Source organism: Thamnophis elegans, chromosome 4, assembly GCF_009769535.1.
Source record: "Thamnophis elegans isolate rThaEle1 chromosome 4, rThaEle1.pri, whole genome shotgun sequence".
NCBI classification, from domain to species: domain Eukaryota; kingdom Metazoa; phylum Chordata; class Lepidosauria; order Squamata; family Colubridae; genus Thamnophis; species Thamnophis elegans.
Window position 1 is genome coordinate 36329516 of NC_045544.1, and position 27699 is coordinate 36357214.

At 36.2% G+C, this 27699-nt stretch overlaps 1 protein-coding gene across 4 annotated transcripts in view; it reads right to left on the minus strand.

The window, feature by feature from the left end:
- Nucleotides 1-561: 561 nt before the first annotated feature.
- The window catches only part of MAN1A1 (mannosidase alpha class 1A member 1), a 77409-nt gene continuing 50271 nt past the window's right edge, over nucleotides 562-27699 (minus strand). For 3 of the 4 annotated variants that reach the window (XM_032215725.1, XM_032215723.1, XM_032215727.1), the window contains 9 exons: nucleotides 22603-22683; nucleotides 21962-22056; nucleotides 19562-19685; nucleotides 17606-17699; nucleotides 14432-14547; nucleotides 12406-12625; nucleotides 10231-10403; nucleotides 6841-6956; nucleotides 562-5458 (listed from right to left, as the gene is read on the minus strand). In XM_032215725.1, coding sequence (XP_032071616.1) covers nucleotides 5338-5458; nucleotides 6841-6956; nucleotides 10231-10403; nucleotides 12406-12625; nucleotides 14432-14547; nucleotides 17606-17699; nucleotides 19562-19685; nucleotides 21962-22056; nucleotides 22603-22683 — 1140 coding nt within the window. In that variant the 3' untranslated portion in view covers nucleotides 562-5337. The remainder of the gene's footprint in view (nucleotides 5459-6840; nucleotides 6957-10230; nucleotides 10404-12405; nucleotides 12626-14431; nucleotides 14548-17605; nucleotides 17700-19561; nucleotides 19686-21961; nucleotides 22057-22602; nucleotides 22684-27699) is intronic. The other variant, XM_032215724.1, reaches the window with a different exon arrangement.

Consider the following 27699-nt stretch of genomic DNA (forward strand, 5'->3'; position numbering starts at 1 on the left):
TGTGAACGCATCCATAGCTTGTTCACAAAATTTTAAATGTCACTGAACCAAGTCATCCATCATAAGCAATATAAGGCAATTTAATCCCAGAGCGATTAAATAGTTCAACAATACAATATATATTCTGGATGTAAATTGTGAAATGAAATTTTTCAGGTAGTATACTTGAGAAAACCTATTCTTAGATTCTGGACGAATGCAGTGAAATATATTTATTTACATTATTTATTGTACATTGTGGACTGCCTGACATGGATTAGGAAGTTTATATGTTCATTTTTATGTGTTCTAGTAAAACAATCAACCAGCAAACCTAGTTTTGGGTAGGAGCAGTGGGGTGGAGTCAAACGAGGAATCAGCCTAGCCTTTCTATGTAACCACAAAACTAAGTCCAACGTCTCTTGAATTCACTAGATCCTTATCTAGTGCCAAAATAGATCTTTCATACCAGGCATATTATCTTCCATGTAATCAGCTCAAATCTTCCTCCATTTATTGCAGATTTGTTATTTGTGCCTCTTCAATAACCATACATACATGAACACACTTTGCCAAACAAAAGCATTTACTAAAAGACTTTATTCACAATTGATTTTTTTTACAAATATAGTTCTTAAAAATTAAGCATTTTGATCTCTTGTAACCAGATATTTCTATAAAGGTGGAAAAAGACTAAGTGGAATATGCACAAACAAAAACATTATAACAAAATGACTGCATGATCAGTTCACTTTACCAACAGTGTCATTTGGGATTATAAAGCTGTCATACAACACACATGGCACTTAAATTAAGAATTTCCAGGGTTTTGTAAATTAAGTATTTGAATAGCCACATTGTGCATATCAATGTGGTTGATTTAGCTTTTTTGCTAAAAAGCAATGGAAATTTAAATGCTGTCTACTTTGGAAAAGACACTTAAAAAAAATAGAGTTACTTTATTGTTAAACTATATACACAGTGATCAGCATTAATTCAGTCATTTCTGGAAGGATAAAAGGGAATCCCAAAGTTGCTTGTGTGACGTTGCTAGTAAATTCTAAAAAAGATAATCTGAAGGTATTCACACCATTGTAAATAATTTCAGGGTTTTAGCAATAATTTTTAAAATGGCAATCAATCTGAAACTTTATACTTTGGCAGTTTTCTGTAAAACTCGACTTTGCCGCTTTAAAGATATAAAACAATGTTTCTTTTATACTTAGCAATTCTAAGGGATATACAATCTTCTTGTCTACTTACATCACTTTACAAAAAAGATACATTAGTGCAGCTTGTACATACAACCTGATTACCTCTAAGTTATAGAACTATAAAAACGTTGTGCTCTTTTAAATAATAACCCCCATGAGAAAATTACAACTCTCTTTAAAAAAAATGAAATTGATAAAAATGAGTCACTGCGTTTGAGAAGATTATGCACAATTAATTGCCTCTAAAGGATGGAAAGGGGTGGGCATAATTTTTTAAATGTTCATTTTTCATTCAATTTATAGAAGCAGACAAAGATGACTATAGGAAAATATTAACTTCACAGACATTAAATTAAGCCATGGATCACTGGCCTATGATTTATTAAATAAATCACAATGGTTAAGTACACACAATATGGGAACTCAAAATTAGACCATTATAGCTTAAGGTTACATGTGAGCAGGTCAGAGTCCAATTTACCCCAAATGGCACCTTGATGCAGTATACACTGGAGGGCTGGCAGTGAAAAGAGGAGGGGAAATGCCACATATGAGCCCATAATAAGCTTCACAAACTAAATATAATGATTAGAAAGAATAAGTGAAATAATTCCCTTGTATTTTTTTTAAAGATTGGCACATTTTTGGGAACAAGCTGGTATATTATTGAAACTGGATTGCTGAATGCCCAACACAGCATTTCTGGAAAGGATATTTGAGCCCAATGACATACAGTCTTGGAATACTTGTTATATTAACCAAAAAAACCCACAAAAAACCCCAAACACAAAACAAAAGAACAACAACAAAAAAAGCACACCCTTTTAAAACAAACAAATTATTTGCTATTCCAAATATCTTCATGTAAACATAATAGTGAGAAAATGATTCATGGTATGTTCATGATATACTGTATGTGGAAGATATAAGGTGGGCTGGGACAATAAAGGACTGATAGTCCTACCAAACAACTGCAAAACAAACAAATATGAAGTACTGCATTAGAGATAGTCATACCAGGTAACCACTTTTAGTTTGATGAGTTTACTCTTAGGAAATTAAAAAGTTTCACAAAATGCACTCTTCAAAAGGTCTTGAACAGGGCTAAGAATTTAACTATCATCTGTTGGATGATGCAAGGCAAGTCATGGCAGTGCACAGCGTCATAAAGAGGAATAATAACTTACAGTGTGTTTTGGGAAAGGATTTCAGGGTTAGATGACATTACAGACTTTTACCATCAATGGTGGCTCCCCAAAAAAGTAAAAATGGCACTTTAGTTGGAACAATAAAGCTTAAGAAGTGGAAATCAACTGTACGTTTTTACATTAAAACTGCTACATATTTTTTTAAAAAAATAATGTGATGGCTTTGAACCGATAATATTGCACATTATTATCCAGACAAATGATTGCTGCCCTATTACACTTACTTTCAGAAAGTGCATTGACTTTAAAAGTATTTTGGTCAATCAATACCAGTAGATTTGTAACAGGATGAATAATATTAATAATAAATCCTGTACAGCAGTATATAGTTTGATTCTCACACTATGTAATTATATACCGCATATATGTGTTACTAGTTAACATGCTGAGCAGCTACAGAAGCTATCTTTCTTTGCTGATTAAAGAGGTTAATGTTATTTGGTAATTAATTTTATGTTATATCTGCATTATAATACTGCAACTGAAAAGAAACTTTACTACTTATTCCATTATTATGGCAAGAAAATCAACTGTCCCTATGTAAAATTGGGCTGTGATATAATTTTTAATGTTTTTTTTCCCAAGTCACACCTATTGGCATTAAATATGGAAATAAAGTAGAAATTAATTTCCCTCAATGTTCCATGATAGAAATTGTATTTGCTTTTCTGTAAATCAGAATTTGAAAAACTTAATGTGAAGGTACTTCAGGATGCAAAGAACCAAACAGAAAATACATGAGCCCAACAAATGAGAAGCATTTTTTTCAGTTTGATACTCAAAGTTATATGCATGTTAGTCTTCTATGTAATCAAGAAATGATATCATTTGTACAAAAATGTCTTAATATAATAAATTGCTAGCTGCAACAGTCCTGTTCCCAAATATACATGAACGTCCTTGTTCCTCCAATAATTTTACTTGCTGATTTTTCAGTTGCCATGTTTAATTTTCAGAATAGTTTTTAAGTCTTGGAGGGTGTGTGAAACTTAATATGCAAACTGGCAGAGAGAGTCAGAGAAAAAGATTCAGGTAAAATTGGGAGGGTAGGGGCATGAAAGGGAATTATTGCTTGTGGTTCTCCCTAGTCAGACTACCAGATCATCATTATGGCCAAACCTAAAACCTAAAACCCCAAACCCAGCACAATATGATCATCCATAGGGTTCACAAATAGAGTTGTGATGTTGCAACAGCACTGTAGCATGACTAAGCCAGGGTGCAGAGGAAACTAATTGCATTGAGGTGTAGCAAGTTTTGAAAAGCCTCACATCAGTGCAGATACTCACAACATTATGTATCATCAGGTTGTCTGCTGATCAGGGAGTAAGTTTATGCAATTTTTATAATTAGTCCTCTTACTTTGGCTCAAAACGTAGATAGCTAAATTTGATAGCATAAATGTACTTGCAGTAACAGTGTAAACTGATTTGAGTGTCCAGGTAGGGGGATGTATCACTGCATAGTAAATACAATATTGGGACTGCAGTGAAACTTTTAGGACTAGAGGATAGCCAAAATTCAGTTTTAAAAGCTACATAATGAATGAAGGCTACCACAACAGGTTCCCTTCTCTTGTACATCAATCCCCAGGTTTTTTTCCAACAAAAATTTGCTTTGTTACATGAAAACATGACGTATCATATAAAATCCATCCCTACTCGCATTGTTTAATGTTGCTTATTAAAACTATAATATTTACAGAAGCATCCCAAATGTAAACAGGAAAAAGAACCATTCCGTAACAAAACTAAAAAAAAAAGTCAGTCAACATTTGATAAAGTAGGGAACAGTTTAGGTTCCCCTCCCCCCTGCAGTAAAGCATTAAAGTACTGTGGTCAATTCTTTCAAAAGAGAATTAGAACTACAGTGTGAACTTCTAAAACATGGTACCTCTGAGGTATATTATCCCCCCCCCCCTTTCCACATTATTGTGCCCAATATCTGTCAAGTGGAAGAAAAAGCTAATGGAATGTTGGAAATAATAACTAGAGACTTATAGAATTGGACTAACCAATCTCTAAATAGGATAAATTTCAAAGCACAAAAAGGATATCGCACATTAGATTAGTTCATTTTGCATAACTACTAAAGTTTTACAGGAAACAGATTTTTCCTTTCAGTGAAAATACTGCTGAACTTCTATTTTCACCAAGACAGGCTTTGAGAACTGTGCAGTCTCAAAGGGTATCTGTGAAGCCATGTCCAAATGTCAACCCAATTTCACAGTTGTTTATGAAACAAATTCAGAGATAAAGAAATAGATGGGTACCAAAGTTATCTGTGGTTAGGCTTGATATGTAAATATGTGAAAAAGATTTCATAATCCAGGCTTCTAAGACAAGCCACAGTTCAATGTAATTGTATATACAGATAAGATAAAACTATATCTGGTTAATATGAATAGTACATCTTTCTAAGTATTCTGATTACCAATTAATGATAGACCCGCATAAGAAGAGGCTGTCACAGTTAGATTTGTCTCCACTGATCAGACAAATCCCACTGGAGCAAATTTAAAAAGAAAAAAGCTCTTCGTACTTAATTCTTTATGGCTTTTTGCAACACAGCAAAGTATTACAGCTTAAAGCAGACATCTCCTCACAGAGGAGGAAACAATTTTGCAGTCTAAACATAAAGTAAAAAGTAAGTAACATGATGAATTCTGTATTCTGTTTGACCAAGTACTCATTATACTGATGGTCAACAAAAACTAGAGATGACACGTTCTGGGAAAACATAAATATTAATAATTAAAATTAATAATATTAGGTTCCTTGAGAAAAATTGCCAGGTTGATAGCAGACTGCAAAAACAAACAAAGAAACGAAACAAGAAAGAAACAAAACATGAAACAGAACCTGGTTTAAAACTAGAAAATGCCAGCTAGAACATTAACAACCATATAATATGCCCAAATAAAATTCAAAACAGCTTTATTTGCTGTCTTTTTCCTCTTTTCCTCTTTTAATAATTGGGAAAGGATGTGCCTCCGTGTTAAAGACCCAATGTTCAAATGGAAGAATATCATCTTCAGAGAATAATAAATATAAGTACCTAGTAAAGAACAATAAAATGCATTATTAATACATTACAAAATTATAAATATATGTACGTAGCATATTTATTTTATTTATAATGAAAATGTATTATATTAAGAATTTGCTTAGTATTTCATTGTGAAATATCAAACTTCCACTAGAAATATATCAGCTATTCCACTTAAAAACAATCTGGTTATATTTCATAAATTGTATTCTTATATATTGAATTTGTTCAGTAACATAGTCTTCGACTTGTGATTGCAATTGGGGCCAGAATTTCAGTAATAATTCATAACAGTTGTAATTTGAGGCACCCATATGATAGGACCTAATTTAAATTTTTTAAGGCGGGTGTTAAGTGAATCATGCAGCCATAAGTCTGAATCATATGGTCATTAAGCAAATCGCATAGTGTAAGTCTGAGTCCTTTCTCCTGAATGGGTGTTTTTTTTTTGCTGGAAACTGGCAAAAAGTACCAGCACATAGAAAAAATATATATTGTAAATTGCAAACATGTGACTGAAGGATGCTGTAATCAGTTTTAAATGGGAGCCAAGTGTTTGAAACATAGTCATTTAACTGCAGGGTATGTGTGCAACATTTTATGTAGCTGGAAGTGCTCTATGGGTTGTAAAGCACCTTTCCAAGGTTGTTGTAATTTCGAATGGTCACTAAACAACTAGTCATAAATCAGGGATTATCTATTTGTTCTTATATTTTCCTATTTTCCCCCAAGAGACAGTATTATAATTCAAAAAGACAAGCTTTTGAAAGTTATTAAAACATTTGTGGCTGAAAAGGCAGATCTCATTTCTTCTCAATTACACCAACATCTGACATCTCCTCAGATTAGACATAGGTAATAGTGCTTAAGACATTTTCTTGCTTCCAGGACCACAGAGCTTATCTGCTGTCCTGCTTCTTTCTCTTAGTTTAGGATTTGATGGCTGTTTCTCCTGATTCCCCAGTCCCCATCTCCAACTCTTCAATATTCTCTTTGTTTCTGGGGATAGTTTCAGATACATCTTCTGTAGCTTCAAACAGGTCTTCAGGTCAAATATTTTCCAGGCTGGGTAGCTTAAAAAAACACCACAGATAATCTAAAACCACCTAGTCTAGAAGCAATTCAGGTAGTGCTAGGCAAGAAGGTTGGCAGAAGCTTCCTGCCACAGCACTGGTTGCCTAGTGATTCAAGATAATCTGACATATTTCTCATCAAGGAGATTCAGCTGACCTCTGCTGCTTTGAAGTAAATCAGATTCCCTCTTCAACCTACCTTACTTTGTTAAAGCAAATGTATGTTTGCTTTCCACAGGGCTAGTTTCAGCTACTTATTGCTTCAATCCAGTAAAATATTAATTCATAACTCATTTAAAAATCCGTTCAATTGCTTACTTGAGCGTTTCTGAAAGGAAGAAACTTTGTTGCACATCATCATGGCTTTTACGACTGCTGTAAACATCCCTAAGGCCAGAATAACCACCATCTACTCTGCAATATTTTTCCAATGCCTGAATTAAAAAAAGAAAAAGAAAAATAGGATATTTTATAAGTATCTTTCTCAAAGCAAAACATTGTAGGGTAATTTGCACTATAATACCACTTTATAATTTTAAATCTAAAGCAATTATCAGAACAATAGTATATTCTGCATGAAACACAGTCATGCTGAACTGAAAATTGGAGTCAAATTAATTTAAGAATCATATTACAACTTGCATTATTTTTATTGCAACAAAAGATTTGTCTTTTTCTAATTCAGAAACTTGATTTGTTTGAATAAACAACAACAATAATAAATGTGGTTTATCCATATTGTTTCAATCAAGTATCTTTTGCCCTACAATTTTAATTTATGCGTATGTTATATTGCATCACTTAGACTCTGATAAATGTTTATTCTCATATCTATTAAGAGCCTTTATCAGGACTTACCTAGTGGCGATACGGGTGGCAAAATGTACACATTTTTCCGCTCTTATTGCATCCACGGAATCTCACCCTGCCACCCTGTTTAGGGTGACCCGCTCCCTCCTGAAAGGTGAGGAGGCGGGGGAACCCCTGCAGGGAAGAGCTGAGGAATTTGTTCAGTTTCTGTCAGATAAAATCACTCAGTTTCAGACCGACCTTGACTCCGCTTGGGCAATACCAGCTGAGATGCCGAGGGTGAGCCTTAATCGGATTTCCTGGGATGAGTTTGAATTTGTCACCCCTGAGGAAGTGGACAAGCCCATGGGAGTGATGAGTGCCTCCACCTGTTTACTGGACCCGTGCCCCTCCTGGCTGGTTTCGACCAACAGGGAGATGAGACGCGGCTGGCTCCAGGCGATTGCTAATGCATCTTTGCAGGAGGGGTCTTTCCCGCAACCATTGAAGGAAGCAGTGGTAAGACCGCTCCTCAAGAAGCCTTCCCTGGACCCAGCTATCCTGAAAAACTACCATCCTGTCTCCAACATTCCTTTTCTGGGGAAGGTTGTTGAGAAGGTGGTGGCGCTTCAACTCCGACGGACCTTGAATGAAGAGGATTATCTAGACTCCTTTCAGTCTGGTTTCAGGCCTGGGTACAGCACGGAAACCGCTTTGGTCACACTGATCGATGATCTCTGGGGGGCTAGGGATAGAGGACATTCCTCTATCCTGGTGCTTCTTGACCTCTCAGCGGCCTTTGATACCATCGACCATGGTATCCTTCTGCGACACCTGGAGGAGGTGGGAGTGAGAGGCACCGTTTTATGGTGGTTCTCCTCTTACCTCTCTGACAGGTCGCAGTTGGTGTTGGTCGGGGGCAAAGGTCGACCCTTGGCACCTCGAATGTGGTGTGCCACAGGGTTCGGTCTTGTCCCCCCTCCCGATTTAACATCTACATGAAGCCGCTGGGTGAGATCATATGACAGCACGGGATAAAGTACCATCAATATGCAGATGATACACAACTGTATCTATCTGCCCCGTGCCAGCTCAGTGTAGCGGCGGACGTGATGTGCCGAGGCCTGGAAGCTGTCAGGATCTGGATGGGGATGAACAAACTTGTACTCAATCCCGATAAGACTGAGTGGCTTTGGATGCTGCCCCCAACGGACAGCCTAGACAATCCATCCTTAATCCTGGGGGGCGAAAATTTATACCCCTCAGAGAGGGGCCGCAATTTGGGGGTCCTCCTGGATTTGCAGCTGACACTGGAACACCATCTCTCGGCCTTAACCGGGGGTCCTTTGCCCAGGTTTGCCTGGTGCACCAATTGCAGCCCTATTTGGATCGGGAGGCACTTCAAACGGTTACTCACGCCCTTGTCACCTCAAGTCTGGATTATTGCAACACGCTCTACATGGGGCTACCCTTGAAAAGCGTTTGGAGACTGCAGCTAGTCCAGAATGCGGCCATGCGAGCGATATTGGGTGTACCGAGGTACCCATGTTACACCTGTCCTCCGTGAGCTGCACTGGCTACCAATTGGTTTCCGGACGCAATTCAAGGTGTTGGTTATTACCTTTAAAGCCCTACATGGCTTAGGGCCAGCGTACCTGCGAGACCGCCTACTGCCACATACCTCCCAGCGGCCGGTAAGATCCCACAGATTGGGCCTCCTTCAGATGCCTTCAGCCAGACAGTGTCGGCTGGCGGGCTCCCGGAGGAGAGCCTTCTCTGTGGCTGCTCCAACCCTTTGGAATGAGCTACCCCCAGAGATCCGGACCTTACCTACTCTCATCGCCTTCAGGAAAGCTGTTAAAACATGGCTATTCTGGCAGGCCTGGGGCTGTTCACCTCATTGTTGAGGTCCAGCCCCGATTAGAACGAATGCATGTGTTGTGATTTTAAATTCTGTCCTTTTCTTATTTTTTTCTTCCTCTTCTTCTTTTTTGTAAGCCACCCGGAGTCCTTCGGGATTGGGCGGCATATAAAATTTAATAATAAATAAATAAATAATAAATCTGTTTTATCCTTTTAAATTGGTAATTTTATTCCATTTTTGACCAAGCATACATTTTAGTAGAACAAGTTGTAGCATTAATTTAAGTGAAAATACAAACATACATAAATAATTAAGGTAATAATGGGTACAATTCTAACTGGAATTGGAATGAGCAAACTGACAGATGGCTAGGAGGAGCTATTTTTTCATAGCACACTCCATTGCAACAACTGGAAAAAGAAATTATAGCCCCAAATCCCACACTGATGCTGATCAAGAAAGTGACCATAATCTCTCTTGGGGAACTGTGAAGTTTTAAATCCTGGTTATATTTCAAGATGAAAAAGGTTTCTGATAATAGAAAAGGGTTAAGATTCATTTGATATTTTAATTCTGTTAGATATGAAGGATTCTGTAAAGTTTTCTTGATCATTGTGTCTAGACATCTTATATCAATAATAATTGAAACTGTTTGGAGTATTGAAATGTCTGCAGATTACAAATACTAAGGGGGAAACCATTGCATTAATCAAATGTTTCTTTTCCTATCTTGTTCCTTTGAATTTATTGGATTTTAAAGATAAAAACAGAAAAAATGAAATTAAAAATGAAAATTTTATTAACTATGACTAATTATGTTTTAAATATAATAAATTAAGTATCATTTTCTTTCTTTTTTCTTAAACATTAGATATAAAAAATGGAAATGGTTGAAATCTCTCAAATAACTTTATCTGCATGAGATAAATCGCAGCCTACCAATTTCCAGTCCATTTAAACAGTACATTGCTCTATGCACTAAATTCAAATAATTCTTTTAAATGGCAAACATATAAATTATAAGATACTTCAAAGAAATAATTTAAATGTCTCACCTCTACAGCTTCCCAACCCCACTGCCGGTACTTGGGGTCATGAGTGAATCGCCACATATACATATAAGTTTCTATAACTTCAGGTCTTAAGATGTAATATTTTTCATTTTGTCTGGTAGCAATTGCCTCAACTCCGCCATCAAATCGAAAAGCTTCTGGCCCCAATTTCATGCCTACACACAATATTAAAATATTCAGTGCTGGAATGAAGCCCTTTTAAAAGTTTTAGTAAAGAACCATGATCTTAATATATGTGAATTACTTTATTACATATAACGTGTTGTATAACATGTTATAATTTTGAACTCCACATTATAAGGATTCTCCTGCTGTATAAGGAGGTTGGTAAACATTTGTTTGCCACTCAACAGTGTTGGAATCTGAAGGACCACAGCAGGCAGAAAAATGATGAAAAGTGGGTAGAATGGTTCTACTTAGTTTGAAGAGGAAGAACCCTGTTAAGTGTTACATTATGCAGTAGCTTTAATGGATTCTTGCCTCAATATGATAGGAAATTGTGTGATGTTTGTGCACATAATGGCACTTTGATAGCTGAGAAATATCCAAATATATATATATAAAATAATGCCTGAAGCGATCTTGAATACTTTTTCTAGTGGTAGGGTTTTATCCAGCAAAATGTTTACCTGGAAAAACTTCACAAAATTGTGTAAGAGTGTCTAAAGCCATGAGGTGTTCCTAAATATTGTCTTATTGTATTTAAAACATATTTTGTTGAATCAACTTCTTTTAAGTTTTACACAACTATTCAAACAAAAATGAGGAAAATTAAACTCAAATATAAAAACATAACCAAAAGTTCTGGGGAATACATTGCATTACTTTATTTTATTTTTTTAAAAAAGAAAGTATTTGACAGCTGTAGGGCCGGAGCTGGTAATATGTAATTTATAACAACTCAACATGGCATCTGCAGACCCCCAAATTAAACAAATCAAAATGCTTAAATATGTGGAATTGAAATATATCATGCATGCCTATTGTCATGAATGTTTGCATGTTCATGCACATGGACTTGGAGATGTGTTTATTTTAATGATGATTGTGAAATTGCCTAACATCTGTTATATTTCAACAGTGGCAAACTTAGGTTTCATATTGCACATGTTTTAGCATTTCAGAATGAGTGAAGGAACTTGATAGCTTTTCCTTTACTTCTGAAATTAGTTTATGCAATCAGTGTATTGAAGCTATTATTAAGTTTGCTATTATTACTTAAAATTCTGGTTGGAAAAGATTAGGAAGATATGGGTATGTTGCACCATTGATGGAGAACAGCTTTGTGACAATACATACAATAAAGTAGTTGGGTTCACCTTGATAGCTTTTTCCTTACTTCTGAAATTAGTTTATGCAATCAGTATATTGAAGCTATTGTTAAGTTTGCTATTATTACTTACATTAAGTTCTATGGACTGATATCTAAACTGCCAGATGTCTGGTGATAGGCCCCCAAATTCTTAATCTGATATTTTCTTGCCCATTAATTCCCATGGAAGAAGAACTTAAAAAGAAAAACAATCAGAATGGGAAGGGCAAAAAAATTCCTCCACCTCTTACTCTGGCTATTCTGACCTACCAAGATTCTTATATTCTGCTGAGTGTCTCCCCTTAAATTTCAATGTATAGGATTAGCTATTTAAGAAAATTATTCCATTTTCCTGCTGCATAGTATTACTCTGTTTCTGAATATATTAACAAAGTATTTCTAGGCAGAATCCTGGAAGATCTTTTAATATTAATTTTTACATCAGACTGTTAATGCCAAAGGCAAACACTGTTAAAGGCAAGAGAGGATAACATTTGGATGTCTAGATGTTATCCAATTAAAGCTCTCTCAACATTGCTCATGCTAGCTGAGATTACTGGAGCTGTAACTCAGCAAATCTATAGGGCCATATATTTTCATTTCTGTTATAAGCAATCCAACTACTTCCCCTACAAACATAAAGTATGTTACAGTTGGAAAACTGTCTACGAACATTTCTAACTCTATAATATGTAGAGGTAGAAACTACATGTAATAAAAATGTCTTATACAATTGATATCAGTTTGATTGGAAAAAGCCCCAAATGCATTGCCCTACATTCAAGTACAAAGCAATAAGCAACATTTTAAAGTCAGACCAAGAGCACTCAACAATTTATAATTACCTGTACGATCATAAGATTCATGACATGTGCGGGCAATTTCAGCTCCAAGTTCAATGTGATGTCCAGTTTTATCATCTGGTGCTCCATCTGCACCCAGAACAAACATCCCTCCAGCAAAACAAGTGAGATGACCCATTTTGTGTTCAAGGAGGCCACCTTTCCACTCAGCAATGTACATTAAACCATTGCTGGATTTCCTGATTAGATGGGTTTCTATGGACTAGAATTGTTAAAAAAAACTGTTATTAATCTACCATAAATAATTTCAATAATATAGGTATCTAAATATTTTTCACATACTTAAAAGCATTGAATATAACAATACCATGTTTCCCCAAAGAGCCAGGCACAGCCTCATGGGCAAATGGCTGTGTTGCACTGTCGCAGCAGTGCAGCACAGCAGCCATGAAGTGACCACACGCATGCACAGCCACCCGGCAAACCCCCTTTCCAGCTGGGCACAGTGCCATTCACTGACCTAGGGGTATCGCCAAGCCGCGTGAGCGCCTGTTCGCCACCTCCTGGCTCCTGCACCTTGGCCCCTTTGAAATGGCAGTAAATGGTGCTCTGCATGGCTGGAGGGGGGTTGCACGAGTGGCTGTTCCGCTCTCACTCACATGCCTGCCAGCCTCTCTGCAGAGCCAGGGCACCTCCGCCGCTGCATGGCTTTTTTAGCAGCTTCCAAACCGAGTCTTCTGGGAGTGGCCGCTCTGGGCATACACTCTATGGTTGTAGGCCAGCTGCTGGCAGAGCTGGAGGACTTATATTTTTGCCCACCAGAAAAATGTGGCATGGCCTTATTATCAGGACATGTCATAATTTCGGGGAAATATGGTATTCAAAATGAGTTGAGGGGTTGACCATTTTGTTATAAGCTGCTCAGTTTATCTCTACTCCAGCCAAAGTATGGAAAAATACAGAATGCAATTGTTGTTGTAGAAGAATTAATACAACTTGGACAAAGGGAATCAGTGTCTCAAAAACCTTTGACTTAACTTTGTATGCATTAACAAGTATTTAGACAGGGAAGGTTTGGTAGGTAATAGTTTAGTCATACATTATAGTAAGCCATGATGTGGCCTGCTTGGCATAGTGGTGTGAATTTATTCAATTATAATTCATTCAAGGAATATGGCTAAAATAACATGGCGTACTATGATATGTGAACCCAGTCAAGGAAATTTGAACTTTCAAAACTTTACCTACCCAATCCAGCCCAAAATGTATGACAAAGCCCTTAAGCAAAGGTTTCTGAGTAAATTTAGTTGTGAAATAGGAAAACAGATCTCATGGATTTCTCAATTATAGATTTACTTAAAAAAAGCAAACAGAATCAGTGGGCTTTGTTGAAGTTGAAGTTTTCAAGGAAGTGTTTGATCTTATTAGTTGAACAAGGAACTTGTTAAACAAGTGATTTTGGAGTTCAGAATGATGCAAATAGAATGGCAAATAAAAGGAAATGTGTAGTAAATGTAAACTATTGGCACATTGGGACAAAAAAAATCCCAATTCATTTTCACTGCATAATGGATGATCAAGAAACCCTCTTCTCACACCTCCCCTTCCTCATTTCTAAAGCCTGAGACACCACACTAGATTGAATGGAGTAGCAGCCACAGTAAAGGAAGATTGATCAGAACTGCTTTGTCAACACACTATTCCTTTGGAGACTGGCTTTAGGTGATTTGATTCAACTCTTTAATAAGCAATAGCCCAACTGATTAAATTGATTTATTTAAAGATATGAACTAAACCTAAATATCTTCCAACAACCCACAACTATCTTCACTATAAAAATAAAATTGTTTTAATTTGCTTGCTATTTAAAAAGTTGCTTCTCTATAACATTGTCATTTACAGAAAAGATTACTAAATGTTTAAGTTACTTTAAATATTTTTAAAAGGTATGTGTGTATGTATATGTATATATGTATGCATATAGTCAAAACATTTTTAAAAAAACCTATCATAATATTTGTTTTTACAGTTACATATAATAATGTCTCAAGTTCTGTATAATATTTACCTGAACAGCATTATAATACATTTCCCTGGCTTCTTCATCTGTTTTATCAGACATCAACCATGCTTTCAGCAAATATTCATAAAAACTATCCCCAAGTCCTCCAACGGAGACATGATCTGGGTGAGGGGGAGAGCAATCTGGTGATGTTATGTACACACAATCCCAAAGGCAAAAAAATAATGGCAAAATACTATAGAAAAGCCACATTAACCCACTTTCAGCATGGTGCTTTATTCAAGCTATATCTTCTTTGATATATTGTATCTATCCCATTAGACTACGCTATTTTAAAACATGATGCTCTGTAGGCATAACAAGGGTTTAAATATGTAGCCCAATTTCCCCCATGTTGAAACAAGCAACTCTTAATCCCCAACAAACCTATTTTGCTTGGATCCATTCTTTTTCTATTTGTGAATAATTTAAGCTTCTGGTGTAGTGGGGTGTTTTCTTCCTTTTCTGCATCCCCCTTTTTTAAATAACAAGTTGACTTGTTAAGAATTCTGGAAAACTCAAACACTTACTTTTATGCTACTTTAGTGAGCCCTAAAAATGGTATGATTCAAAACTGAATATATATATGCCAACTGAATATAGCTTTGAATTAAAAAGAATTATATGCATGCTATTGAGGAGAGGGGAGAAAGAACAACTTACATTAGAAGTTCTCAAATTGTGGCCATTAAAAATGAAGACAAATAGGTTGTTTTATAAAAAAAGGTTAAGAAACCAGACATGCACAGAATTTGTTTTCCTTATTAAAAGTTTCCTCTTTAAAGAAAGTTTTCTTGTCTATCAGCCTGTGACTTGGCATTTTGTTTTTAAAAACGCTACTTTTGCTTTCCCTCCCAAAGAAACTTTATGTGATAAGAAGATAGAAGTATGAAGAGTGGTTTTTCCATTATAAAGAACATTTCATGAATTCCATTAATAGAAAAATGAGAGCTCCAATAAACAAATAATAAAAAATGCATTTTTTCTGGGGCGGGGGGAAGGGTGATCTCTGAATAGCACCATATAAAAGACCTTTACAGTTTCCTAAATGAATTACCTCTGAAAATCCTGACATTTGCAAATTAAATAGCATACACAGAGACTCATCAATAATGTCCTGTTATTATAGCCATTGTTGCTTGAAACAAATCTAATTGACCTGTGGTGCTGCAAATCACTTTCAATTTACTTCTAAAGTGAAAAAGAAAGCCAAGCTCAAAAGACAGAAAAAATAACAATAAAACCAGAAGAGACTTTCAAAGATATAGCTTGCTAGTTTCACAATAACATGCTCCTAAAGGCCTCATTAAATATGTTTCTCTCTCCTAGTTCAATATTTATAAGTTGCTGTGATGATGTTTGGAGATTTTAATAATTCTCAAAATGTTCTATCAAAGCTGGTGCAAAATGCAGCAACATGGCTAGTAAATGATGCCAGTTATTTTGTGGGTATAACACCATTATTCCATGGTACAATTCTGGGTACAATTCAAGGTGCTGGTTGACACCTTCAAACTCCTTCCTGACCTAGAACGGGGCTACCCGAGGGCTCATCCAGTCAGGCAGGATGGGTGTACTTCAGATTCTGCTAGCTAAAGAATATGTGTCTTTTCTGCTTGTGGAACATTCTCTGTCCAGAGATCAGGATGGTCCTGACCTCGCTGGCCTTTCTTATGGCCCTGAAAACCTGATTCTCTGCTAGGTTATGCAAGTGTTTGTGGTTGATGTTACTTGGTTGCTGTGCATTTTAACTTTTGTAAAGTTTATAATTGTTTTTATTGTATTTTAATTCTATTCATTGTCCAGAGCCATTAGTTGTTATAGGCAACCATATGACTTGAATAAATAAAAATAAACAAAAAGGAAAACTTTGTTTTAGAAAGGTTTTATTTATTAGTGCAGAGAGTTTCAATAAGAACTTGAGTTTAAAAATGTGAATCAATAAAAAAGCATATTTACTCATACTAATATAGTATATACCAGGGATGGCGAAACTTTTAGACACCGAGTGCCCAAACTGCGGGCGCACTCATGCCCAAACTGAAAGGCACACGTGGACATGCACAAATGTGCACATGCATGGACATGCACAGGCATGCACACATGCACACGCATGCACACGCGCGCACATGCACAGACATGTACGTGCACATGTGCAGACATGCACGCATGCGCAGCAGAGACCCGAAGACCAGCTGGCCAGTGGGAGGCGGGGCATCCCAACACAGACAGCGCAGCAAGAGGTAAGATCTTTTTCTTTCGTGAGCTTCTGCTTCGACGTTTGCAGGGAAACATAAGCTCACAAAAGAAACGCCACAGAGATCTGACCTAGGGCGATGGTGTGATTGCCAGCAGAGAGGGCTGTGTGTGTCACCTCTGTCATGCGTGCCATAGGTTCGCCATCACTGGTATACACTAACACAGTATTATCACACATACCATAGTACATCTCCTTTATGGTATCTCTTATGTATCATTTTTTAAGAATGGTAATTTTTACTACTGTGCCAATCTGTACCTGTTACTGACTAACTGGCTATAAAGTTCACACTGCCAAGAAAGCATACTGCGGTATCTCCTTAACTCTCTTCCTGCAGTAAAGTACCGTACAACTTGCTAGAATAACAAGAGAATTGGTACAACTCTTGTAACAAATCAATTATTTCCTTTCAAAGAAGTTATATGTAGTTTCCATACCATGAAGAATAAAGTACCCATGTCTTCTTTTCTGTTACCTTGTATCCTTATGAGTTACACAATAATTCTTTCTCAACTGGGGTTTCTTATTAATGCATATGCATGCACAAGCTGTTGTTGATCAACATTTTATACAAAACTGATGTAATTCTGTAGCCTTTGCTCTTAGATCTTCAGGGTATAACAGATCAATGATTCATTGCAATCTGCTAGCTTAATGAAATAAACAATAATTTGGAATCCTCTTCAGTTGGCTTTATTGGGCAAGTTTTTTACCACAATTAGCACAAGAAAATGCATAACTTTAAGATGCTATGATACCCAATATAATGTACATACAATAAATACCTCATGTTCAGAAAACAAAATACTAAGCTCGATGGCAATCATTCAAGGAGAAATACCCAAACTGACTGCATAATTCAACTAACTTAGAAAAGATATTTTTCTTTTGTGCATACTATATTAAACAGAAGTACTTACGCTGTCCCCATTGACCACTGTTGGGGTTTAAATAATTAGGATAGAGTCCTTCTGGTTTATCTAATCTGTTTAATACTTTTCGAATGTTCATAACCTATTTCAAAACAAAAATATGTTTTTTTACATAAATATATCTATATAATACATTTACATAAAATGCATTCTTTAAATATTGGTCATAATATTATTCTAACTTTAAAGTAAATATTCATTTAAGGTACTAATTAACAACTCAAACAACAGCTTCCTTCATGATACATGTTCTACAGAAATGGATCTGTCTATAGCACATGTGCAATGAATCTTTATCAACAATATTTTTTAAAGGAAACCTATCCCCCATGGATGGAAACGTAAAATACTGAACACATAGCTTAGTTCCATTTGGGGAAGTAATCTAATTTTACTGTCTTTTATTGAGGCTGATGGCTCATCAGCTACATCTATGATCATATACAGAGTATATTTAAAGTGATAATACAGTTTGATTTGATAAACACAAATGTTAGAAAGTATCCTTCTGGCTCAGTGATTGGAATAGATGAGACTATTGTTCATAACAAGGATTCTGAAAGCAAAAACAAGATGCTGCTTATGAATATAAAGATCTAATGTATAAATGTGGAATGAGCCTAAGAGAAACCTTGGCTGACTTTTATCTTTTTCCAGTGCTTTCTAATGCCATAGGATAGCCTTTAGTAGAGCAAGATTTGAGCATCTATATACTAGGGTCAAATACGGATGATTCTCTCAAGTGCCATGTCTTGAGAACATGTGTTTGTGGAGTGTCAGAAATAGAAGCTATTGCACATGTTCTATTCAATTGCAGCAACAGTCATACACTTGCATACATTATTTGACTGAACCATACACTGTGACTTTTGTTAAAGATTATCTTATTTCCTTCAGGGCATAAACATACATGTAGTCACTATTACATGTACAAACTATTACATTTATAATCAGAACTGTCCAACAAAGAACATGGTTTATAGGACATACTGGAGTTGCATACAAATGTAATGAATTCACTTAAACACACACTGTTTTTGAACTTTAGGAGTCATTTTATATCTCTGAATTCTATTTTACCTTATACTATTTCAATATTATTTTACCTTATTTTTTATTTTAATTTTATCGACTATATTTTAATATATTTTATCCTATTATAGGCTATTTTATCACATTTCATTGTATTTTATCTTATCTCATTTAACTGTGTCTTATTGTGGTTGATGGCTATGGGCAATTGACTAATCAATATATTATACTGTACTATACCCTACCCTACGCTATCATACCAAACTTTACTATTCCTGTGCTTTCTTTTCATGTAGCTAATAGGACAGCTCTTGATTTAGTTTCATTCTCAACAAACATTCAAACCAACCAACTGAACACACCGCCCCCCTCAAATTCTTTTTCTGATTTATTTTATTTTAGTACTATTTATTTACTTCCACTATGAAATAAGATGAAGGACAGCTAAAAATAAAACATATAATAGAAAAACATATTTCTATGCTTGAAACATAAAGGCAAGTAAATAAAACATCAATTAATGTGTGATGAATCAATGAAATTATTGTACTAAACTTTTTATTTAGCTAATCAATATTTGAATTAAACTAGTCTCTTGCTGAATAAGAGGATCTCCAAGAAAGGCAAAGAGTTATTCTTTTAGTTGTATGGGTAGAAGAGAGAAATATGAGAATCTGAGATTTTATTTTAATGCTAAATCTTGTTTTAGTGTTATATGAATACTTTCTCAAAGTTTCATTTGTTAGCAGTACAAGGTCACTATAGGTAATTTCAAGAAAGTTCTTGAACCTCATTGAAAGTGACAAGAAAGGTTTTTGCACTTTGAATCTAATATGTCCAGAGGATTTATAATTAAATTTAAAATGTATAATTGATCAGCAATTGATAGGCCATTTAAAGTAGAAATCTAACCTTTTCAGCAAACAGCGGATTTCCAGATAAGTAGCTTAAATGTATGAACTCCAAATGGAGTGTTCCAAATTCTGCCAAAATACTGCTTCCACCTGAAGCCCAGGGCCAGTTGTGACCAATGCCACTAAAAAAGAAAGGTAGGGTAAAATTAACTGAGCTGGAGAAATAGAACAATTTGATTTAAAGTAATGTGAAATTGAACATAGTCTAATTTCTCCTGACTTAGAACTCCCAGCTCTCTTCATCCTCAAATCAAATGAGATTGAAGGAAACCAGAGTCCAACATTTATGTGTCACTATTTGCTGAAACAAGATATCTGTCAGGAGCTCAAAAGCACAAGATATGCTAGGAATGTCTCTTTTGAACATTTCAGCAATATCTTTTAAGCATACACATTTTACTTTTTCCTCCCTATCAGTGTTGTTAGGGATACTGATCATTAGAAATGATCATTACTTAAGAATCTAGTTTCATCAATACTCTCAGGGCAGCCTTACTGTTACATCATTTTTGTGATGAATACGCTCATAAATGAAATCCCTATATAAAAATAGAATAAAATGAAGAATTTTGATAACAATAACCATCCTGCCATCTTCACCACTCCTTGCACAGCCTTCCTGTCTGAAACACTAATACTTCCAAACCACACAATATGGCAGGATGCTTTCAGTCATCCCTCTAAAGAAAGTTGTATGGGCAGGGGATGAAGATGTGCTCTTCTCATACCATGCAGATAATACAAGTGCTGTTTTGCCCACTGTTAGTATCTCACTGTTGAGCAACTAACCTAATCTGCTCGTCAGCTGTACACCCAGAAACTTTGCACTGCTAACCACCTCCACAGCTGAATCATTAATAGACAGAGGTGTATTAGCTGAGGCTGCTTTTTCTGAAATAGACAATGATCTCTCTTGTTTTTCCTACATTTAAAACCAGGCTGTTTTTATTACACCAGTTCATCAAACCCTCAACCTCCTTCCGGTAATCACCCCCATTATCATCCTGAAGAAGGCCCACTATTGTTAGATCATCTGCATATTTAGGAAATTAGGGAGCCAGAAATGTTTGGGTTTTTTGCTTCAAGGCCACACACTTCTGATGAGATTTCCATGAATGTTATTTTGAAAAATAACTCTATATTTAAGAAATTTAACATCCAATTAATGGAAGAAAGGTGCACAGGCTATTAATTAAATGTATGAATGCTACCAACCAAAACTGACACATCAATTAAACATTTCAGAATTAAGAAATATAGGTGCAAACTCATATAATAAAATTTGAGAAGATAGTTGAAATCAGAGTATGCCAAGAAATTGTATAGAAATAGTCAATCCAACGGAGAGTAAGGAAGGAGTGAATCCTCTTCTCTTAGTAAGGAGCTGTATAATTAGACAGCTATTTTGAAAGGGGTAGTCTTATGAATCCGTCAATTCAAAACCTCTGAATGATCTCCCAAAGTTGCATAGGAACTCTACCAAAACTATAGGGAGTTGTGCAGGAAATACTATCACACACCATGCACCTCCTATTCCAGGCCTCGTTTACTAATTACTGTATGTAGGTTACAAAAACTCTCCACCTTAATTAAAAAAGCAACATCTTTCTCATTTTAATTCATATTATTTGATGTGAAAAAATTGTATATGTTGACTTTTTAAAACTTTCTTGATGTGACTTGTTTTTTCTGTGGTAGTTAATATACCTGAGTTATAGAGCAAAGTGCTGATTTTAGTATTTTGTTAATTGAACTACATTGATTCTGAGAAAATATAGCTGATCGGTATGAAAAAAATGGTTGACTCAAAATTTTAAGTAAGAAGGTTTAGAAGCAGCTTTTATTTGAGATGATTCTGCAATTATGAGTTATGTTTCGGGAACAGTGATTTGGAAAAGAAAAGGTCCCAGTTCATATACTTAATTGTGACCTTTACAGCACATGTTCATGGTTTGTTTTCAGAACCAAAAGCTATTAATGCTTCCAGTCCTACATCTTAACTTCAGTGTGGCAACAAGACCTGGGTCAGAAATTGACCACTTAGTATCATGGACGACTGGGATACCTACCGTTGCTTTCAATTCACCATTACAATCACGGATTCAGACATATGCAAGATTTTCTAACTATTTATCTCATTGATTCCTGATTTCAAAGCAAGAAACACTAAGCTTAATAGTTTGACTGAAAAATGATCAAGTCCCCAGGTTAAACCTGATTTTGCTAGCAATGGAAAACCTCTGCCTTGCTCCCTGCTGCTCCTATGTCTTGTACTGAAGAAAATTAGCTATGTTTGCAATCTGCAACAAAAACACAGGAGAAATGACTACCTGGTAGCAATTCAAGGGATCAAAGAATTTAACTGGCAAGGAATACAGGAAAGTTGGTCTGCTTTTACCTTTTGATATTTAATAATGCCCAAGGAATTCCTGTGGGGGTATTAAAAGCTGGAAGCAACTTCTCCCCTAGTTCTACTGCTTTTTTCCGGAATATCTAAAAATGGAAATAAGCAAGGGTTAGGCAATACAGGAGAAAATGAAAAGAAGGTTTCTATATTTTAACCTGAAATTTCAGATAAAATTCAGAATATTTTTCTAAAACTCTTTAGAAATATTTGGCAATTTGACTAAATCAAATTCTGTTAATACAAAGAGTATTAATTACAGTTTTTTTAAAAATGATAGGAATAAGGATGAACATGAGATGACGCTTCAAATTGTTATGAATTAAACCTGTCAGCTGCCTGCCTGCCAGCTAACAGAAGGCCAACTCAAAACACAGAGAAAAACAGGATTATTGTAACAAAACAGAAGAAACAAGAGTTGAGGCAAGAAATTGGGAGATTGTGAGTTCCAGTCCTGCCTTAGGCACAAAGTCAGCTGGGCAACCTTGGAACACTCATTCTTTTTCAGTCATAGGAACAAGGCAAGAACAAATCTAGGGGCAAAAAACCTAAAGGGACTAATCCAGGCAAATGCCAGGAGTCAACACTGATGCAAAGGCACCGCACAAACAAACAAATGCCACATCCAATATTACCTCTTCTCCAGAAAGATAGTATGCTGAAAGTAATCCCCCAACAAAACGGATGTTTACTTCAAAAACTGAGATTTCTGCATTCTGGAAATATAAATATATTTTAAGCTATACATTAATTTGAACACAAGAAATGTAATAACTTTCTCCTATTATTCTTAATACTGTTAGTATCTGTATTTTGCATAATGCTGAGGGAAATTATGCTTCATTCCTCTAATGTCTTGTTCCATAAATAAGTTCAAACTTATTTATGGAATACTAGTCTATGATAATAAGATTAAAAGAATATTTCATCTAAAGGGAATTCAATCAAGTAATTTGAGATTTACTGCTATGTATGTTTATAGTTTCCTGCACCAGAGTTATTCTCTCATGTCTCTCCTACTTACTTCCAGTTCTATATATTATAGTATGTGCATCTGAGTTTGAACCAAAGACTATTACGACCCACCTATACTGATCCACCTTATGATCTTCCCCTACCTTTCTGAGCTTGTGCTGCACTGCAGCACAAACACACAACCCCCACTCATGTGTGGCCTGTGGTCCCAGGGCTTCCCCCATCCCCTGTGGCACCCATACATTCTTTACCTGGGACTTCCTCTGTCTCCTGCTTAATGACCCATGTGTCTTGGGTTGATGATAATAACTGGGATTTATTGGATTGCTATTCCTAAGAGTTGTGGTCATGTGACACTGCACTCTGTGGCCACTTTTTTTTAGTGATGGCAATCCTGGTCCCAGTTGCAATAATAACTCAAAGATTATCTGAACTCTTTTTTTAAAAAAGAAAGACAAAGCAGACCTATGCAAAAAGAGGCTATGTGGAGTCTTGATTTAGAAACTTTTAGTTTACCAATTAGGCACTAGTAACCAGTGGTGGGAGTCAAATCATTTTATTACCGGTTCTATGGGCATGGCTTGGTGGGCATGGCATGGTGGGCATGGCAGGGGAAGGATACTGCAAAATCCCCATTTCCTCCCAATCAGCTGAGACTCAGGAGGCAGAGAATAGATGGGGGTGGGGCCAGTCAGAATTGGTATTTACCAGTTCTCTGAACTACTCAAAATTAGTGTAACTTCAAAACCGATAAGAAGGAAAGATAGCACATGAATCCAGGAATTATAACAGAGTAACTAAAAAGTTGGATTATGTTGCTTGAAATATTTTACCTTTCCCCTTTTGCCAACTCTCCGTCAAATACTGACAAATACCCATACGCATATTGACAATCCACTGTTGCAAATAAGATACAGAACTTTCTTTCTATTTTTGGCAACCCACATATTCAAGATGTTCAGTACATATTCTTGATATAATTGGGGTTCACCATCTGTTGCTCCAAGAATCCTACCATAGACTATCAGCTGTAAGATTATCAGTGGAAAACTGTCAGCTGTGCCCTTTGCTCCTATTCTCCTTCCCGTATTCTCATATTCCTTATTTTCCTTTAAAAAGAGAAACCACATTAAGATAACTTTTAAAATAATGTTTAATGTTTAATGTAAAATGTTAATTTTATAGGATTGCCAACATGATTGCCAGTGTCCGATAACGGATATGGCACAAGAAGAAGAAGAATATAAAATGTATAATTGTCCCATATTATTGGCTTCCAGAAGCACCCATACTTTTTACAAGATGGATTATCAATTACTCTTCCTCTCAGGAATCACTTCTGGTGAGGAATGACAAATTGTCGTTCATTGGATCATGGGAGAAATTGTGGCCAAAAAAACAGCTGAATATAACGTCCAGGCTAGGTCAAAAATTCTGGGTCAAGAAGACGTCCTAAGCTTACACTTACATACCCTGTGCATCTATTTTGTTTTGTTTTGTGAGTAGACAGCAGAAACTGATGTTTTTGCAGTCTCTTGCTATCAGTTAGGCATCATAGGAATTCATCATGCTGAAAGCTATTAATATAGCCTTTCATGGACTCAAAGTTCTCTCACACCTTATCTTTTTAATAACTTTGAAGGGTTTTTTTCAGAACTGCAACTCTAGAATTCGCTGGGTAGTTTCTCTTCAATCCATTTAGAAGAAAATTATGTCCTTCAAGTTTTATAAGAATTGTTTTCTTTGCAATTTACCACAGCAAAAGGTAAATAGTAAACAGTAACAGAGTTGGAAGGGAACTTCGAAGTCATCTAGTCCCACCCCCTGCTCACGCAAGAGACCTGTACTAGGGATTCGATCCACCGAACTGTCAACTTTTCTGATCGACAAGTTCAGTGTCTTAGCCACTGCGCCACCTAGTCAGGTAAAGGTGATTACAGTGCTGATTTCAAAGAGTTTTAAAATTGATTAAAGGTTCAGATGAATTTGAATTAAAGAAGGACTTTGAAGTTAATTAAAAGAATTATCTCTTGTGGGAAGAGCTCTTTTGTTTATATTTTGAACTGACAAGATAACTTTGAAAGGTGGACAGTGGAGGGCACCAGATGGCTACCTTAAAGAAAATGTTTGATGTTTGGGTCCAAGAGGTTTTGAGTTATTTAACTCTAAAAAGAAATCAAAAGGTATTATTGAAGAGGAACAAATCCCATTGAATAAAACTGAAATGGATTTTAGGGTGGATTCAAAATGTAAACATTACAAGAAAGAAATGGAAATATTAAATTAACAAATGGAATTGGATGATTTAAAAATTAAAAAAAGATCTACAAATAAAAAAACTCAATATGGATTATTTTCTTATATTGGAATATCTTATACACTTAATTATGGTTAAAATAATGGGTTGCTATCTCTGGTGATATATATACATATATATATATAAACCACACATACATACATACACACACATATTAATTGGGACTGGAAATGATGGTTACTTTAGGTAATGTTTAATTTGTTGTTGTGGATTTATTTATAATATGTTATTTTTGTACATAAATAATGATTTACTATTTCATGATGTTTAATGCTGTTTTGATTGGGACTGGATGTTTGTTGTGTTTGTTTTTAATTAGGACTGGACTTTACCTATTTGCAGAGAGGGATTAGGGAGAATTTGCTTAAATGGAAATTGAGATATAAATATTTGTTATTTCTGATAATCCTTGCTTTTCTTGACTAATAATGAGAGCTGAATATGTAGAGACGGGCTTATAGAAAAAGGGGTGAAGTATAGAAATATTTGGTTATATTTTAAGGGACGGTGAAATTGTTAACGTTGATTATTCTTGCTGAGAATTTGTTCTGTTTGTCTCCTTTACTTCTTTTGTTTTGATTTTTCTCTGCACTTTGAAAATGTTTATATACTATATAATTTAATATAATCCTCAAGAAAATTATGGAAAAAAATTCCTCCTCCTGTAAAAGTTAATTAGATGTTTCTACTCTTTATCATCAGTTAAATGATTATGAGTATTGAAATGAATTACAGAACCATGTGAAGATACTACCATTTTAAATTTTACTTCCAAATCAACATTTTAGCAGATTTCCTGAAGCTAATAATAATTGTACAAATCTCAACTCTGGCACAATATATTCTACAGTTTGCTGAAACCTATAGAAAAAAGACAGCATCCAGCATCTGATATGAAAACTTTTGTCTTTAGCAGTGTTATCCTAAAACTCATCAGAAGGGCCATGGGAAATAATGTGGATGAAAAAAAATGTTTTAGACTGAGGTGGCTGTCAAAGAGAAGAGGGCAGCACATGCCACATGGACTTGTCCAACAGCCGAAGAAGGAACAGGAGGTGAGGATTCGGCTGTTGCACAAGCCCACGGGTGCGTGCTGCTCTCTTCTCTGACAGCCACCTCGTTTCCAATTGGGGTGGGGGAATCCATGCAGAGGGAGGAAAAACATGGATTTCTCCCCCCATTGGAAACTCATGGCTTATTCAAACAGCCAAACTCCTTTCCTGTTCCTTCTTCGCCTGTTTGAAGAAGCCACACGGGGAGGGCTCCCTTCTTTTGACAGCAGCCTCATTTCCAAATGGGGATGGGGGAAAGAAATCTATGTTTTTCCTCCCTCTGCATGGATCTCCTCCAATTAGAAACGAGGTGGCTGTCAAAGAGAAGGAGCGTACGCCACATGGACTTCTCCCAATCCTCTGATCTGACAAAGTAACTGGGTAGGCGGGACAAGCCTGGTGTGGGCAGGCGGGGTGAGCAAGCTAGCAGTGACTGGGCAGGCAGGGGGAGTGAGCAAGGGGGCAGGCCATGGGAGGGAGCGTTCTGGTACACGGCCTCCGGAGGAACAGGTATGGGAAAACACGCTAAATTTCATGAACAGGTATGGGCGTACCGGTGTGTACCTGCTGAAACCCACCCCTGATGTATATATAAAAATCATGATATAAAACTTTAGGTAATAGAATTTTAATATTAATTGTGATAAAATAATTGTGTTCACTGCCAGCTCCCTATTCTTGATTCCAGGATAACATATGAGCACACAGTCTCTGTACTTAAAGCAACTCCAGAAGCGGGAGTGTCCAGAGTACCACTCTTTTCTGTTTTATTGCAAGAGTTTCAATTGTTGAGGTGAAGTGCCTGAAATTCCACCAGGTACTCAATCCTTGCCCTCTCATCTTATTTAATTTAATAAGGGGGGGGTTGTTGGGTGAGCGCCAAAATGTTATAAATGCCTCAGCAAAGCAGGAAGTAGTTGCAGCCTCTTCAAAAGAGGAAATTCTCAGGCCATTTCTGAAGAAACTAAATGTGGTCCTAGAGGATGAAAACAACTCTAGGTCAGTGGCTAATTTGCTCTTCCTTCTTTTTTCCTTATTGGTGAATAAGGAAGAAAAGGTCTCTTGGATGAGACACATTGTCTAGATCTTTTTTCAATGTGGTTTTAAGTCTGGTTATGGCACATAAACTATTTTGGTTGCTCTGTAGCAGACTTGGGGATTTTATGGTCCATGGGCCATATCTGGCCCTTTGACTGTCCCTGTCTGGTGGAGGGAGGCAGTGGTGGTGGGAACCTCCCAGTCCCAGTTTCTCAAGTGGTGCCTTGGGAAAATTAATTGCCCATTCCTACTGTGCGATCACCTGTGCCATAAAAGACCCAACCTAACTTAACCCAAACTAGAGGAAGTGCATCCCTGTTAGTTCTGCTGGACTTATTAGCAGCTTTTGA